The sequence below is a fragment of the Penicillium rubens genome (assembly GCF_028828025.1).
Source record: "Penicillium rubens strain IBT 27055 chromosome Unknown utg000003l_segment0_segment0, whole genome shotgun sequence".
Classification (NCBI taxonomy): Eukaryota; Fungi; Ascomycota; class Eurotiomycetes; order Eurotiales; family Aspergillaceae; genus Penicillium; species Penicillium rubens.
In genome coordinates, this window is record NW_026890601.1 from 9,478,185 (window position 1) to 9,493,321 (window position 15,137).

At 47.9% G+C, this 15,137-nt stretch overlaps 7 protein-coding genes across 7 annotated transcripts; 4 read left to right on the forward strand and 3 right to left on the reverse strand.

The window, feature by feature from the left end:
- Positions 1–815: 815 nt before the first annotated feature.
- On the forward strand, positions 816–2,382 carry N7525_009864 (NAD(P)/FAD-dependent oxidoreductase; the record flags this gene model as incomplete). Its single annotated transcript, XM_002563921.1, has 4 exons — positions 816–1,062; positions 1,125–1,414; positions 1,469–2,051; positions 2,114–2,382. The coding sequence occupies 4 exons, from the start codon at positions 816–818 to the stop codon at positions 2,380–2,382; spliced, it is 1,389 nt and encodes a 462-aa protein (XP_002563967.1).
- Positions 2,383–3,253: 871 nt separating this feature from the next.
- Positions 3,254–3,493, reverse strand: N7525_009865 (uncharacterized protein; the record flags this gene model as incomplete). Its single annotated transcript, XM_061214882.1, has 1 exon — positions 3,254–3,493. One exon carries the CDS (start codon positions 3,491–3,493, stop codon positions 3,254–3,256), a length of 240 nt encoding a protein of 79 aa, XP_061069313.1.
- A 61-nt stretch (positions 3,494–3,554) lies between these two features.
- Positions 3,555–4,718, reverse strand: N7525_009866 (uncharacterized protein; the record flags this gene model as incomplete). The annotated part of the gene is made up of 1 exon (XM_002563922.2): positions 3,555–4,718. The coding sequence occupies one exon, from the start codon at positions 4,716–4,718 to the stop codon at positions 3,555–3,557; it is 1,164 nt and encodes a 387-aa protein (XP_002563968.2).
- Positions 4,719–7,760: 3,042 nt separating this feature from the next.
- Positions 7,761–8,397, forward strand: N7525_009867 (uncharacterized protein; the record flags this gene model as incomplete). The annotated part of the gene is made up of 2 exons (XM_061214883.1): positions 7,761–7,957; positions 7,980–8,397. 2 exons carry the CDS (start codon positions 7,761–7,763, stop codon positions 8,395–8,397), a joined length of 615 nt encoding a protein of 204 aa, XP_061069314.1.
- Positions 8,398–9,585: 1,188 nt separating this feature from the next.
- Positions 9,586–10,598, forward strand: N7525_009868 (uncharacterized protein; the record flags this gene model as incomplete). The annotated part of the gene is made up of 2 exons (XM_002563926.1): positions 9,586–9,881; positions 9,941–10,598. The coding sequence occupies 2 exons, from the start codon at positions 9,586–9,588 to the stop codon at positions 10,596–10,598; spliced, it is 954 nt and encodes a 317-aa protein (XP_002563972.1).
- A 1,136-nt stretch (positions 10,599–11,734) lies between these two features.
- N7525_009869 (uncharacterized protein) lies at positions 11,735–12,292 on the reverse strand (the record flags this gene model as incomplete). The annotated part of the gene is made up of 1 exon (XM_002563927.2): positions 11,735–12,292. The coding sequence occupies one exon, from the start codon at positions 12,290–12,292 to the stop codon at positions 11,735–11,737; it is 558 nt and encodes a 185-aa protein (XP_002563973.2).
- A 790-nt stretch (positions 12,293–13,082) lies between these two features.
- On the forward strand, positions 13,083–14,233 carry N7525_009870 (Major intrinsic protein; the record flags this gene model as incomplete). Its single annotated transcript, XM_061214884.1, is given in 5 exon segments — positions 13,083–13,326; positions 13,378–13,618; positions 13,659–13,705; positions 13,723–14,025; positions 14,094–14,233. 5 exon segments carry the CDS (start codon positions 13,083–13,085, stop codon positions 14,231–14,233), a joined length of 975 nt encoding a protein of 324 aa, XP_061069315.1.
- Positions 14,234–15,137: the final 904 nt, after the last annotated feature.

The following is a 15,137-nucleotide window of genomic DNA, read 5'->3' on the forward strand; positions in this document are numbered from 1 at the left end:
TCATTAAAGCAAGTCGACGAGAATCTCTGACGGAAGGTTAGAACAAGAGGTGGGAAATACGACAGTCGTATTATTAGAGGCTTGTGACTAGGAAAATGGAAAAGAGTGGACGGAACAAGTAGCCAAGGAACCGGGAGAAAGCGAGAGAATTGCAGACATATACGTGCCAAAGTAACTGATCAACGTGCCATATCCAACAGTTGTTGCTTGGTGAAAGTGACCCTGAACTTTCCGAGGAGTTTCACGTGTTATGCGAAGTCGAGCTTGGGAAATGTGACAAATAGTGCAGTAATGGGTAAAACCTCAAAGCGGCAATGTCCAGCTCGGGATCATGGAAGAAATAACTGAGGGACGAAATGAATATCATGCCAGTTTTATTACAACATTTCAAGTCGTGCGCACATAAATATTCAAAGTTCGTAGTACAGCATCCTACCACGAAGCCATTGCAAAAGGCAAGGTATCTGTTTACGGCCTAGGAAGACTATATTCTTGTTCTGACAGTAAACATTTTCTACGATGGATTCTTCTATTGATGATGTTGGTTTAAGTTCATACTCCTTCTATTCTTCACCACTCTAGCTTCGCATCACTCAAGTCACCTCACCCGCACATCATGGAAGTGTTATCATTGCATGTTGTATCTCTGTGCGCCTTACCGTTGTCACTTAGCGGGGCTGGACCGGCAAGTTACCCGGTGGAGAAGCCACCGGGAGAGGAAACACCGCGCTAATCTCCAATTCCAATAAATAGTTCTCATTCATTTATCATTCCAATACCGCTAACGGCAAGCCCGCTATCTTGGAATCTCCAAAATGGAAAAGCATATCCCCGTCCCAAATGGGACGACGTCATTCTGGCGGACAGAGCCTCACTTTCTAGACAGCCATCGATCTACCGAATCTCTCCCTCCGGAGTGTGATATCGTCGTTGTAGGGGCCGGATATGCAGGAGCCTCTGTGGTGCACCATATACTCGACCAAATTAACCCCGGGTTGAAGCCACCTTCGATTGTGATTTTAGAGGCTCGACAGGCTTGTTCTGGTGCCACTGGTCGAAATGGTAAGATCGGGATAGTCACAAATGAGAGACTCGCTAAATTCTCTTTTTCCTGGCTTATATAGGAGGACACATGAAACCTGATGTTTATAATGGTATCGCTGGCTTGGCCGCTGATCACAGCGTTGAGGCTGCTGCTGAGGTTGCCGCTTTCGAGGCTAAGCATGTTACGTTTCTCAAGGAGTTCATCGAAAGAGAAAGTATAGACTGTGACTACTCGGTTACAAAGGCTATCGATGTTCAACTATGTCGGGATCATAGTGCCACACTCAAGGAGGCATACGAAGGACTGATCGAGAAGGGGTGTGAAGCAACAAAGAAGGCAAAATATATCCCCCAAAATGAGGCAGAGCAGGTTAGAATACATTTGGGACATTGGATGCGAATATACTGACCAAAAATGTGTCAGTTCTCTGGAGTCAGAGGTGCACAGGGATGCTTCACATACGAGGCTGGTCACATTTGGCCATACAAATTCGTCCTGCACCTTTTGCAAAACGCAATTGCGAAAGGTGTAAATTTACAGACACATACGCCGGTATCTGGAGTCACGCAGTGTACTGCCCCGACATCAGGTCATATCTGGGCAGTGAATACTGCCCGAGGCTCCGTTGCCGCCAAGACAGTCGTTTTAGCAACAAATGCCTATACTTCGTCTCTCGCCCCTCAATATAAGGAGAAGATTATCCCTGTCCGAGGAACATGTAGTCGAATCATTGTTCCTCCAGGTTCCACCACTCCTCGTCTGACAAATACTTACACCCTGCGCTGGAATAATTGGAATTATGACTACCTTATCCCACGCTCCGACGGGAGTATAGTCGTCGGCGGTGCTCGCCCGGCTTTCATCAACGATCTAGACAGCTGGTACAACGTCAGTGACGATAGCCTGGTACTCGAGCCTGCTGTTCGATACTGGGATAATTATATGCAGCGGAATTTTGTTGGTTGGGAAAATAGTCACGCATACACAGACAGAGTCTGGACAGGGAGTGTGTTGTCCGATCTATCAGACCCTTGCAGAGACCACAAAACTGACTCAATGTCTCTATAGTTATGGGTTATTCGTCAGATGGACTACCGCATGTTGGCCATGTCCCCGGACAAAAGGGTCAATACATCATCGCTGGATTCACGGGGCATGGAATGCCTCAGATCTTCCTAGCAGCTGAGGGCTTGGCAAAGATGGTACTTGATGATGTCGATTTTGCACAAACTGGACTCCCGCGGTTGTTCGAGTCTACTCATTCCCGACTTGACAGTCGTCAGAACAAGATTTTTGCTAGTATCCCCGGGTCTGGGAAACCACAAGCAAGATTGTGAGCAAGATTCGGATTTTAGGTGCTCAACTACCAGCTATTTGACAAGGTATATGTAGCTATTCTACATGTTGAGTACATATCTGTGTACTACGACAATGGATAGAAAGTACATTTCACATACCGCAAAGAGCTGTCATAGGCCATGAGCATGATACAGTGAATATTGATGTTGCTACAATGATAGGTGTTAAGGTCTATCCTCTGATAATCCAAATAGAGCAGTCTTATATACACATGTAGGTGGAAGCAGCCCTGCAAGGCCCCTTCCTCTTCCACCTTCCACCTCCAACCTCTTGCATTCGAATTTATTCTCTTTTTCTTTCTACTAGTTAGAAACATCCAATAAGGGTGCCTAATAACCTTGGAAATTGCGTATCAACGGTGGCCGCACCTGTTTGCTATAGCATCATGTTCGCTGCCCTCCACCTCCCACCGTCACCATTACGAAGCGATCCCTGCTACTACATCCTCTTCCCTGCCCAATCTACCGAATTACTTCACTCCTGTGATCTTTCTAACCGATCCTTTGACAAGTTAGTAGAAAACCTACCATACATCCATCTTTGGCCTATCTGTGCTTTTAGCGGTAACCTTTTCACATTTCTGTATCTTCATACTTGGTCCCTCGTCCAGAAGAGCCTGGCGGGTTTTTTATTCAACAAAGGAAGCGCTATTACCGTATAGAAATCCCTGGATTGATAAAGTCAATCAAATGTGCGTCGATCGCTGCCACAGAATACTATCGATACAAAAATGCAATATCCACAGATTCTGATGTCGCCATACTTTCCTCCGTCATTTCTAGCTCAGACACTCTGAGCAAGTCAAAGAGAACACACCGCTCAAAGTCCCACCGGCGTGGCCCTCTGCCTTCACTTTTCTCCATTTGCCTTTCCGTTCTGGCTCTTCAATTGTTCGCGAAAAGCCACGGTATATTCATCCGGGTCCCACGATAGGACCCTGGTGTTCATCTCTTCCAGCTTGAGAGCTACTAGTAGTTCCATCTCATCTCTTTCGCTCTCACCCAACAGAACAAGACGTTCTTTCCAGGCTTCCTCGGTATTTTCGGTGGGTCCGAAAAATCGCTCGTCAATTTTCTGCCAATATATCATATCGAACGCAAAGCTATGCAAGGCTGCATATACAATCCAAAAGTCCCCACTCTCCCAACTATCATTCATCGGGCCGGAGAGTCGCTGATCCTCTCGCAATCGGTGTTTGTTGGATTGCTATATCTTCACGATTCTTCATTGCTCTAATGAACGTCTTTAGGCGGGCATCAAACGAGATCGTCCAGTCCTCAAGGCCCTTTGCCCAAAGCTCAGGTTTCTCGATGAGTAGCCACCAGGGCGGTGCATAAGAGAATTCAGTGGGGGCTGCGTACGTGAACTCCCAATCTACTACGCCGGCAATATGCATATTCTCCTGAAGTAGCACATTGGCGGGCCTCAGGTCATCACACCAAATTTTGAAAGGTCCTTGGTCGAGTAATGGGTTCGTGAGCCTCTTATCCCTAGCGAGCTTACGAAAAAGCTGCCGCGCCACGAATTTCCGCCGGCAGTCGTCCGCAGAATCCACAGAGTCATTTCTCTGGTGGACTAAATGATTGATATTGAGTTCTGCAAGCGCTTCCATATACGATGAAGACGTGTCGAATATAGTATGTAGGTCAGGTAGCTTTGACCGCGGCAGTCCTCCAAGTCGAACGAGTTCATTCATATTCATCGACAATGGCCGGCGTGTAACCTCCCAGGTAAAATCATCGGTCTGGCTAAGGGATCCTATACGAGGTAAAGAGGGCGCGGAGAGTTGAAGCAGAATCCCCGCCATCTGGCTGTATAGCATTTCAAGCCTGTCTTCGTCGATTTGCGGGTCTAGAATCCCACGTTCCTCTTTCGGACATCCCGGTATGTTAAGAGCGTCGTACATTTTCGTCTCATGGTCGATATAATCCATAATAATAAATGGGCTAAGCCCGAGCGGACTCTCTTCCTTCGTGCCTGAGTGAAGAACAAAAGGAAGAAGTATTGATGTCTGGTCCGTAAGGAATCGCATAATAGCAACCTCATTCATAACTTTCTCTTCGGGGAAAAGGACAGCTCCAGGCTGCGACAACCGGATCACGGTAGCACTATTTCGGTACTTCAGCCGTAAGGAGATATTGTAAGAACCTTTTCTGAGTATAGCAAACTCAGTGGCAACACCTCTGTTGTGATTAAGGATAAAATCTGCAATCGGTCTCAGGATGTCGACTTCAAGAAATTGAACAAGCCACCTGTCGGCCGTCGCCTCGGCTTGCTCCCAGGCCATATCGTCTGGGCACATTCGAGTTTGCATCTTTGCTTTTGTTGGTCTTGACTATCGATTGGTGTGAGAGAAGCCTAGTGAAATAAGGGGCGATAGTTGATTCGAAAGCTTCATTAGCTCCAGAAGAGGGACAACAAAGGTGTGGGTTTCTTGGGCGGGGCCAAAATCATGACATGACTATTGGGTGCGAAATTGGGGGGGCTTGCGTACTTTTAGTTCTTAGTCTGCCAAGCCGTCGAATCTCCCAAGTGCCGGGTTCATGAGGATCTCCTAGCGGTTGGAAGAGACTGGCTGGCATGTCACCCTTTCCCCTCTGGCCACCTCTGTACTATCTTTAGCCCAGGAACTGTTGATTCATTCAATCAGCCCCAAGGATTTTGAAAGAACACAAATATCAGCCATTTGAGCTTAACTTTTGGCCCAAAGCGCCAATGTGATAGATACTCCCAACCATTCTTCCCAGCGAACGGGCCCCTTTCCTAATTGTGACACACCTTTTTGGGCTCTTGGGCGTAACGCGCTGACTACCTCTTTCCCAAAGGCACAGTTTAGTCATCCAGGCCACTTACCTAGGTAGCTGCTCGGATTTTCCACCAGCATGCCCTATGTATGTCACGCTTGTATAAATATCCTCAGATTTGGTTCAACCGCTGCATTTCAAACGCGGAATTCACGAATTCATAGAGTACTCATGACGCTCAAAGTACATTGTCTTCCGGATAGCCCCATCACAGAGCATAGCTCCCGTCATTGTCGACATTCAGAATGTGCAATTACAATCGGCCCAGATAGTTGTGGAATCTCCCAGTGACCAGCCCTCGACAACATATCCATTGATCCACAGAAATTGCTCGACTCAGATGTCGTAGGGGGGAAAGTTGCTTAACCATACTCGCTTCATACAGCGGGCTACTATGACGAAGGCCCATCTTCTGCATCTCTGGAAACTTCATGTTCTGGGGTGGGTTTGTTATCTTACACAACGCCCTTATAGCAGAAAAAAATCGATGCTATGCCGAATATAAAATCGCGGGATGTACTCCGGTCCCGATGCTCTTCTGTTCGAGTGCCTGCCAAATCAGCGGAGCATATTGCGCGTAGCGTCGACCGTCTGGGGCTGGGGCCAGGCAGTGGCTATGTGATCCCTGGGCCTCGCCAAACCCTTCTTTTGTCGATGTCGTTTAGTAGTTCCAGTCAATTTGTGTTGGCGTATAGTGAGAAGAAGATCGAGTGCCATAGAACAGGTGCGCCGTATGGATGGTGTGCGTTTTCTGCCGGCCCCTATATGCCACTTGTGGAAGATCATCGATGCTCGTTGGTTATTTTAACGACAGAAGGATATAAGCGGCTGGAATCTAGATAAAGCCTTGGAATGTTAGACGGACGAGAGTTGCCTAGATCATGGTAATTGGCAGGTGCTCGACTCGAGTAGAGGCTTTGCTAAGTATCAAGGTAACTAAAGCAATATGCACTCGATTGATGTTGAACCACGAGTCGACGACAAATCCGCTTTGCTAAGAGTTCCAAACACCTTGTATCCTTGCGATGCAGTGTAGGCCGTACAAAAGGCTTCTGTGGAGCAAATGGATAGCAGCACCAATGGACTTCCAGAGGAGGGCCGGAAAGGTTGGAGCATGCACGAGTTTCTTCACCTAATAATTCGAAGAGAGCAAGCCTATAGGTACAGAGATACACTTTGTAGCCTGAGGCAGAAGAATGAAAGGCGCCCCCTGCTCCTTCCTCGTCAACGCTCTTTCCTTGGACTTCTTTCCTCCCAGCTTCTTCCCCCTCAAAATCCCTCCTCATTCCCTTTCATCCTCTTCCCTTGTCCACTTCACTCACATCTCGCCCGCCCTGTGCCTTCTATCTCACTTCTCTAGTACTCTTATGCGGCTGTTGCTGTACTTCTTTTTAGCCCTTCTTGGTCCACCTGATGAGAAGTCCGTGTAAGTTCACTCTGCCTTTCTCTCGCTCCCGTGCAATACTAACAGAATTAACTTCCTTTCGCTCCTTCTTCGATCTTTCCCGCTCCTCTGACGCTACGATCTGGCTTGAACCGGTCCTCTGAAGATGTCTGTGTTCATGCTTCTGGGTGATGCTTTTCACCCAGTGACCGTTCCCACCGATCCTCTGAAGAGGTCGGTGTTCATACTTTTTCATACTCCTGGGTGGTGCTTTTCACCTAGTGACCCTTCTGACTGATCCTCTGATGAGGTCGTCTGTGTTCATGCTTCTGGGTGATGCTTTCACCCAGTGACCGTTCCCACCGATCCTCTGAAGAGGTCGGTGTTCATACTTTTTCATACTCCTGGGTGGTGCTTTTCACCTAGTGACCCTTCTGACTGATCCTCTGATGAGGTCGTCTGTGTTCATGCTTCTGGGTGATGCTTTCACCCAGTGACCGTTCCCACCGATCCTCTGAAGAGGTCGGTGTTCATACTTTTTCATACTCCTGGGTGGTGCTTTTCACCTAGTGACCCTTCTGACTGATCCTCTGATGAGGTCGTCTGTGTTCATGCTTCTGGGTGATGCTTTCACCTAGTGACAGTTCCCACCGATCCTCTGAAGAGGTCGGTGTTCATACTTTTTCATACTTCTAGGTGGTGCTTTTCACCCAGTGACCCTTCTGACTGATCCTCTGACGAGGTCGTCTGTGTTCATGCTTCTAGGTGATAATTTCACCCAGTGACCGTTCCCACCGATCCTCTGAAGAGGTCGGTATGCATACTTTTTCATACTCCTAGGTGGTGCTTTTCACCCAGTGACCCTTCTGACTGATCCTCTGCGAGGTCGTCTGTGTTCATACTTCTGGGTGATGTTTTCACCCAGCGCACCGGTCCTCTGACGAGGCCTGTCTCCACTGGCGCAGCCCAAAGGGTAAATACCACTCCCCAATCCCTTAGTGTTGGTCAAGTGAGCTAACTTAGGATAGTCCGGTCACAACTTAGCATTCCCTAAAAAGTCAATACGAGAAGAAACGCAATCCGCAGCTATATCATAGCCACAGCCGAGCGATAACCACCAAGCCAACCAAAACAAGAAAAAGAGCTATAGAGAAACACTTTGTGAGTAATGGGCTTGACCAAGTTGCTGAGAGCCATCAGAAAGGAGAGAGATGGAATGATGGTGCCTCGTGATAACCTCGACACAACTTTGCAAAAGCGCACTGATGCCATCCCCAGCAAGCGGCATGTCGAGCATGAAGAAGCTCATAAAGGAGTTTTCCAATTCCCTTTCATCCAGTTTTCAAACCTCGGTTTCGACAGGCTGTTGGTTTTCGCATGTCATCAGACCACTTGTTGGCGGTCCGACCCGAAAGTATGAACGGCCCACTCTACATCGCCGACCGATCAAAAGCCAGTCCCATCTCGAGCTAGAGCTCATCAAATGCAACTTCCGGTTCTTGAACATATTGATGGGCATCCGAATGGCCCTGAATGAGTCGAGTTTCGTGAACTGTCTGACCGAGATAGCGCCTGTTACCGCCCATTCAACAGTCAGGATACCATTGGGCTTCGGTGCCCAAGATTTCGAAGAGAGTCCTGTCCGAAAGTGCGACAAAGGTTCTATTTTGCCAATCACAACGAGAGGTCGAGGTGGTGGAAATAACCTTCAACAGTTGCCTCCCACTATTGTGACGGACGGCGCAGATGGGGTTTCAGGGCTCATTAAGCGATCCCTGTTGTCTCGTCTCTTTCAGGCGGACTAGCCTCAGCAGACGCTTTGCATCAATTACCGGAATGGCCCTCAGATTCCGGAGTTATCAAACCAAGCGATCTACAACGGTAAGCCCACTTCAAACAGCAACCCGACTGGCTAGAGCGAGTCGGAAGAATCTGGGATGTCGGTACCAGAGAATGCCTGCGATCGGCCCGGAAGTCGATGCCTCTTGGTCTCTGTCCATAATTCGTCTTTCGCCAAGACAACGAAGCTTCGTGGTCAAACCTCGTGCAACTACAAGCGGTACAAAGTTTACTAGACGACTTGGAAAATCTCCGGTTGTCCCTGGTGACTTGAAAGCAATGCCACCCCGATTGGTCGATGGATGCCGATAACATCTCTGAAAACGTTGGCCGTGACCCGCCCTGCCATTTGGGCATTTCCTCAGAGCGTGGGGTTTAGGGGGAAATGGCCTGCCTGGGAGATGAGGGCGAGAATATGAAGGGTTGGGATACTGCGGTTTCCCTCGCGGTCAGAACAATTGTTTTCTCTGTGGTATTATCATGCTGGGGACAAGATGGTGCCACTTTTCTTCTGTTGGTTGTAGCTGTTGCCATCAATGCAGTTACATTTTTTCACCACACTACTCAGCCGCATATGCGGCTTCTCTCCTTGACGACGTAACGCTTTTATAACCTGATTCGTCTCGCTCAAAGTTAGAGGGATTATCCATGGATTGTAAGATAATACTCTGGGTGTCTTTCTGGGTGTCCTTTTCCATCATACGGATTTGTATTCAGAAAAGGGTGAAAATCAGAACGGTGATATGCTGACATCTACAAGACTGACCTCGGGGCCAACCAGATAAAATAGGGTCTTGGCGCTTGGCGGTTGACTCGTGAGATGTGGGCTACATATGTACCTACCTAGGTAGCTAGTCACTCTTGTTCAACCCTCATGTACACACTGCACATGTACTCTGTGTGATCTCACTATCTTGCATGAAATCATATCCAGCAGTCTCTTGGTTTGAAGAACGTGCGAGTTTAACAGACCTCATCTTCCGACGATCTGCAAATGCAATCGCCAATCCTGATGGCGTGCTCCGCGCAATTCCCTGCACAATTGCGCGATGTCCCCTCATTGTAGACACCTTGAGCATGATAGTATTTATACCATCAATCTCCCAATCTTGACTTTTCAGCAATTGGCACTTTGCAGCCTGATTCAACCCCTTATGCGAACTAGACCGCAACTAGATCGCACCTGGGAGATTTCACCATTAAAGCTCGCTAGGCAAGCTCTCAGTGCATCTAACGAGAAGACTGTAATGGAATTCCCCAAGGAAGCTTTAGACCTTGAGTCCGACACCCGATTCGAATACGATCCATGGCTTCTCGATGATCATCCCCTGCGATCATATCCGACAGAGTGTATTCCAGGCTTGTCACGTTATCTCCACGAATACTACGAATCCATCGGAAAGCGAAGAGCGGCACTGTTCCGCACCGGGTGCCTTATTCTCGGATGCCTGTGAGTGTTGCTGTAACATCTTCTCCCAGACAGCCAACCTGACACCATTCTTTCCACAGGGCCGCATTCCAATGTCTCCGATTGCTCCCAACCAACATCAAACGGATACTCTTGCCTCATACTTCCATGCCTCATGCACACATTCATTCGCAGAGTGGTGCCTGTACGTTCTCTACACTAGATACGCGACCACATGCCCTCAGGTCGTTTCTCAACGAGGGATGCCATGGTCTCCGAACGGCGGTCTGGATGCACAACGGGGAGCTGCAGATTGGAAACACTGTTGCGGAGACCAAGCCCGAGAACATTCTGCAGCGCCTCGGTCTCAACCCTCTTCTGGCGGGACTGGAAACTGAGAACGATGCTACCGCCCGGGCATCTCTTAACCCCGAAATGCCAGGCAGCTTTCAGTCTGACCTGTCCCGGTCTTTCATTTTAGTGCTTGATGCCAAGACACCGCTTCACGAACTGTACCCGCATCTCGTTGAGCAACTTGATACTCTCCGTCAGAGGGGATACTTGTCTCATTGGGATGGACAAGATGTTGTTCAGCGCCCTGTAACCGTCATGGTTACTGGGGAGGCATTTCCTGGGAGTGACTGTGTCAATCATTCTTATTCTGACATTTTTTGGTCTGGTTTACCGGGAGGGCGGTTTATAACGAGTGACTTCACAAGTGATGGCCTCCGACATCTGTCGCCGGTGTGTCTAGTATGAGTGTTGTTGACCTCTGTGATACCCAATTTGAGATTGTTTTGATAATTTGAAAGATATCGTCGACTCCCAACTTTGTTCATGCTTTAATGCAATGTATCTGCAGCTTCCCATCCACAGCAAGGGGGTTGATAAGGTGGAAGGTGTGCAGCCTCGAGTAGTCATGAGGTTGAATAAATATGATATCGGCCACGATTTAACCGACCTAGGATAATGATAATATTTAGAAATTATTATATAGACCTTTAAATGAAGCATATCATTACATTCATTATAATATGTAAAATATCAACGGAACTCCCCTTTACGGATGTCACGTCTATTCCCAGTCAAGATCGGAATTTCCTGATCCACAGAAAGGCCCATAGCTGCATATCAATCGTCAATTGGCCCAATTCGAGAAGATAAAGGGAAAAAATAAGAGACGATGACATGCAGACCTGTCTTCCCCTCATAGAATACAAACAATACTAGCGGGCCTTAACGAAGGCAAGTATCGCGGTTGTCGCGACAGATATACTTGATAGCGTCAAAATATTCAAATTCAATGTGGCAAGCTTTTGCGGAGTTCACGTAGGCCAGCGCAGGAACCGTCAAATGATATCGAGTGCTGAGAAGAAGAAGAAGAAGGGTGAAAAGCCCGAGGAGGGGGCCGAGGCTCCCGCAAAGACCGAAGAGATCCCGTAAATTAAAGACTATGATCCCCGTAGAAGCCCTTTTGGAAGCTCTTAAAGGTCTTTTGGAAGGTCTTTTGGGAGCTTTTTTAGGGGCTCTTTTGGTGTGTCTTTATATATATTGGCTGATATCTGGTGGCATAGATTGGATAATAGGACTACGGCTATCCTAAGTCCCTAAGACACCCTTACTACGGACTAGCTCCGAGCGAGGGAGGAAGTAAGTTATGGCTTAAGAATAATCATGACATCCGATGGACTAATCTGCTCGCCTTGGGGCGTCCGGAAAATGGTACAAATCATGTAGTAAACCTTGCACATCTTGGATTTGTCCGAGGTTTCACCATGGTGTCGTTTTCTTGTTGATAGGCGACAGTATCGACAGAGAGGAACAGGCGTCGACTTCCAGGAGCGAACTCAGGCATTGTCCTCCCGGTCCAAACCTCCCAAGTTCTCCCGACTCGCTCATCTTCCTGAAATGAGCTTACCGCTGTAGATCGCTTTATTAAACAGCTCCAAAATCTGAGGATGATTCCGGTAGTCGATATTAAGCGACACCTGAGGATAGCCGGCTTCCATGAGACGAGCGAGGAGAGACCGCTTAAGGAACTCTGCGCCTTCATTCGCGCCGTCTGACATGACGGTGGGAGGTAACTGGTAGGGGTCTCCGATAAGAACCACGACTCGCATTGATTCCATGGTCATTGGAATCATGTTCTCCCCTTCCATACTTTGACCGGCGTCATCAGAAACATTAACTGACGGTTTGAAGTCTGGGGACTTTAAACATTCCTGAGAGGCGTTCGAGAGAGTGGTTGCCACCACCTTGCTTCGAGACAGGATCTCCCCCAAAATCTTGCCGTATAGATCCTTCATACGGATGATTTCCTGGCCGTTGAGTGGGGAGTCATAAGAGCTGTCTCTCTCAGACAGTACGCGGAGCTCATGGCACTCGGGATCGTTTTGATGCGTATCAACATGCTGGAAGACCAGGGTATGCATCTGGATTCCTTGAAGACCCATATGTTTGGAGAAGGATTCCAATTGTCGCTTCTTTTCTCCGGACATGAGTAGAAACGTTGCCACTTCTCTCGGGTTTGTGAGATAACCACTTCTTGACATGGTTTTCGGCAGATACACCCTTCGGCGGCTCGTTGGTGCGCCGTTTGGGACTGTTGTTGTAGCGTTGGGGGTGTCTCTCACTTTTTCCCCGAGATATAGCTTCTGCTATTCTCCAAGAAGTGAGAGATGTAGCTTCTGCTATTCTCTAAGAAGTGAGAGATGTAGCTTCTGCTATTCTTCACGAAGTGAGAGATGTAGCTTCTGCAAGTGAGAGATGTAGCTTCTGCTATTCTCTAAGAAGTGAGAGATATAGCTTCTGCTATTCTCCAATGAAAGCCCAGATCTTGATAAATCTAGCAAAGGGGAAAGAGAAAGAGGGCCTCATAACCTGTTGAGGCTACGAAGAGAGAGAGATAGATGATGAAGAAGAAGTGAGGTGCTGATGAAACTATGGAAAGAAGCTGGTATATAAGCCAGCGATATATGACAGACAGACCGAGCTAGACAAATGCTCAAAGAGCTCAGTCCGCGCACAGAGAGACCAATGCATACCCTGTATGCATTGCATGTATGCATGTATGTCAACAGAATGTCGTGCTGAAGAATCATCTGCCCACGTCCACGCCCCTCCCCACCTCAAGATGCCTTCCTAAGTATGTACCTACCTAGGTACACACATACACGCGCTGTAATATATGCACCACCTAGGTAGTGTGACCTTCGTACAACACATGGATATAGAGGATCGTGAATGCCTCGCCACGTTTTTAATAGCCGCGAGACAGACTTCGTGCATGTCGCGTACCTTCTCGGCCAGGGCAAGACGCCCTTTGGCCTGAGATCTGCCCCCCAGATCAAGTATCGACTGTGCAGGAAGGATACTCCAGACAACGATGCATCAGAGCGGCCGGAGCTCGGTGCTGGTCAGTTGGAGAATCGAGACCTGGGTGCAACACTGGACGCACTCTTGGATATTCCTGAACTGGAGAAGGCAGGTTTTCCCGAAGACCTGCACGCCCTTGTCCAGGAACTCGTCGAAGATTAAGTGCACAACAACCACACCACCTGGTCCGTCATTCGTACGCACCACCGTGAGGCTCTCGCCGAGGGCCTGGGTGTGTTTGTCCAGCTCACTATGGGTTTCTGTGTCGACTTGGCTGTCACCGTCGCTGACCAGGGTAATCCCAACACAACTGCCTGGGCCTGGGGCTTAGTGACTATGATGGCCATCTACATCTGTGGTGGTGTTTCCGGTGCCCACCTCAACCCCGTCGTGACCATGGTGCTGTGGTTCTTCCGTGGCTTTCTCAAACGCAAGACGCCCGAGTATTTTGCTGCTCGGTTCATTGCTGCCATTTGCGCTGCTCTTGTGGCGTATGGAATCTAATAAGAAGCCATTCAAAACTACCTCTACCACAATCCGGACACCGGTATTATCAACGGTTTTGTGAAGAATTCGCGTGAGGTTTGGGCTGGCTCTACCACAGCGTTTTTCAATGAGTTTATCGGTACGACCCTTTTGATCGTCACCATTCTGGCCCTTGGTGATTACCAGAATGCTCCACCTGGTGCTGGTGTGAATTCACTGATTATTGGCTTGGTCTATTACTTGTCTGAGCATGTGCTTTGGCCACCAGACCGGAGCGGCATTCAACCCGAGTCGGGACTTTGGTCCGCGGCTTGCGCTTCTCACCGTCGGTTACCCTAACACTCTTTTCATTGACCCTTACTGGTTGTATGGGCCTTGGGTTGGGGCCCTGAGTGGTGGGTTTGTGGGCGCTTCTATATGACTTCTTCATCTTCACCGGTGGTGGATCCCCCGTCAACTACCCACTTGAACGCACCCAGCGTGTCCTGACCAAGAGTGGGATGAAGTGGAGGCGCCGACTGCAATTGAAGTAATAGTAAGGCTCCATGGTCAAATGTCGAACATTATGTCTCCTATGGAGTTGAGGGTCTCTGATTGGTTCATTTTATACATTTATTTTTTTGCATTTGCTACCTCGATATGTTATATACAAGGACATGTCGGTGAGGACGTCAGAGATTAATCATATATGAAGTATACCCAAAGCCTACATAATATAATAGGGTATTTTTCCATATGCCCAAACAACGTCATCCTGGCTCATTTCCTGCATATGCAAGTTCCAAATAGGGCTAGCACATACATCCTGGTACACAAGGAACAGGTAATACAAGACGAAAAAAAAAGTCCAAAATTCACTGAATAGGCGTACACAGCTCGGCTTGGGCATGAACCCTGAATGGGAAAATCTATATATTGAAACTTGCAAGGCTACTGTAAATCGATTTCCCTACACCATATCAGACTAAAATGGAAAGTTTCAAGTTTTATCCTTTGTAGTGCACCTCTCCAAGACCTTATTAAAGGGTATTACACGGGTATTATAGGGCTATGTACACTAGTATCGTGTTGGTGTTCTGGGCAGTGTAATGGACCAACAGCTAACATGTAAGAGACTACGCTATATTATTCGAGATACTAGGCATGTAACCAGGTCCAAGACAAACGTTTGTTTATATATGTTTGAAATGCAAATATTATTTATTATATTTTGGTTATTTTTCTTTAAAAATGTTATTATTATTATAGATGCATCATGTACCTCGCCCACACATCTATATATGTCTGATGTACACAATCCCCGCATGCAAGATTGGAGAGTCTTGGCTCCGAGGCCCACGCTAAAAAGACACCGTCATCGCTCACCGTTTTTTCTCCGTTTCTCCCCCTGTCAACTTTGGAAGAAATTTCTCCAAAAGCGAAGTCTTCCATTTTGAT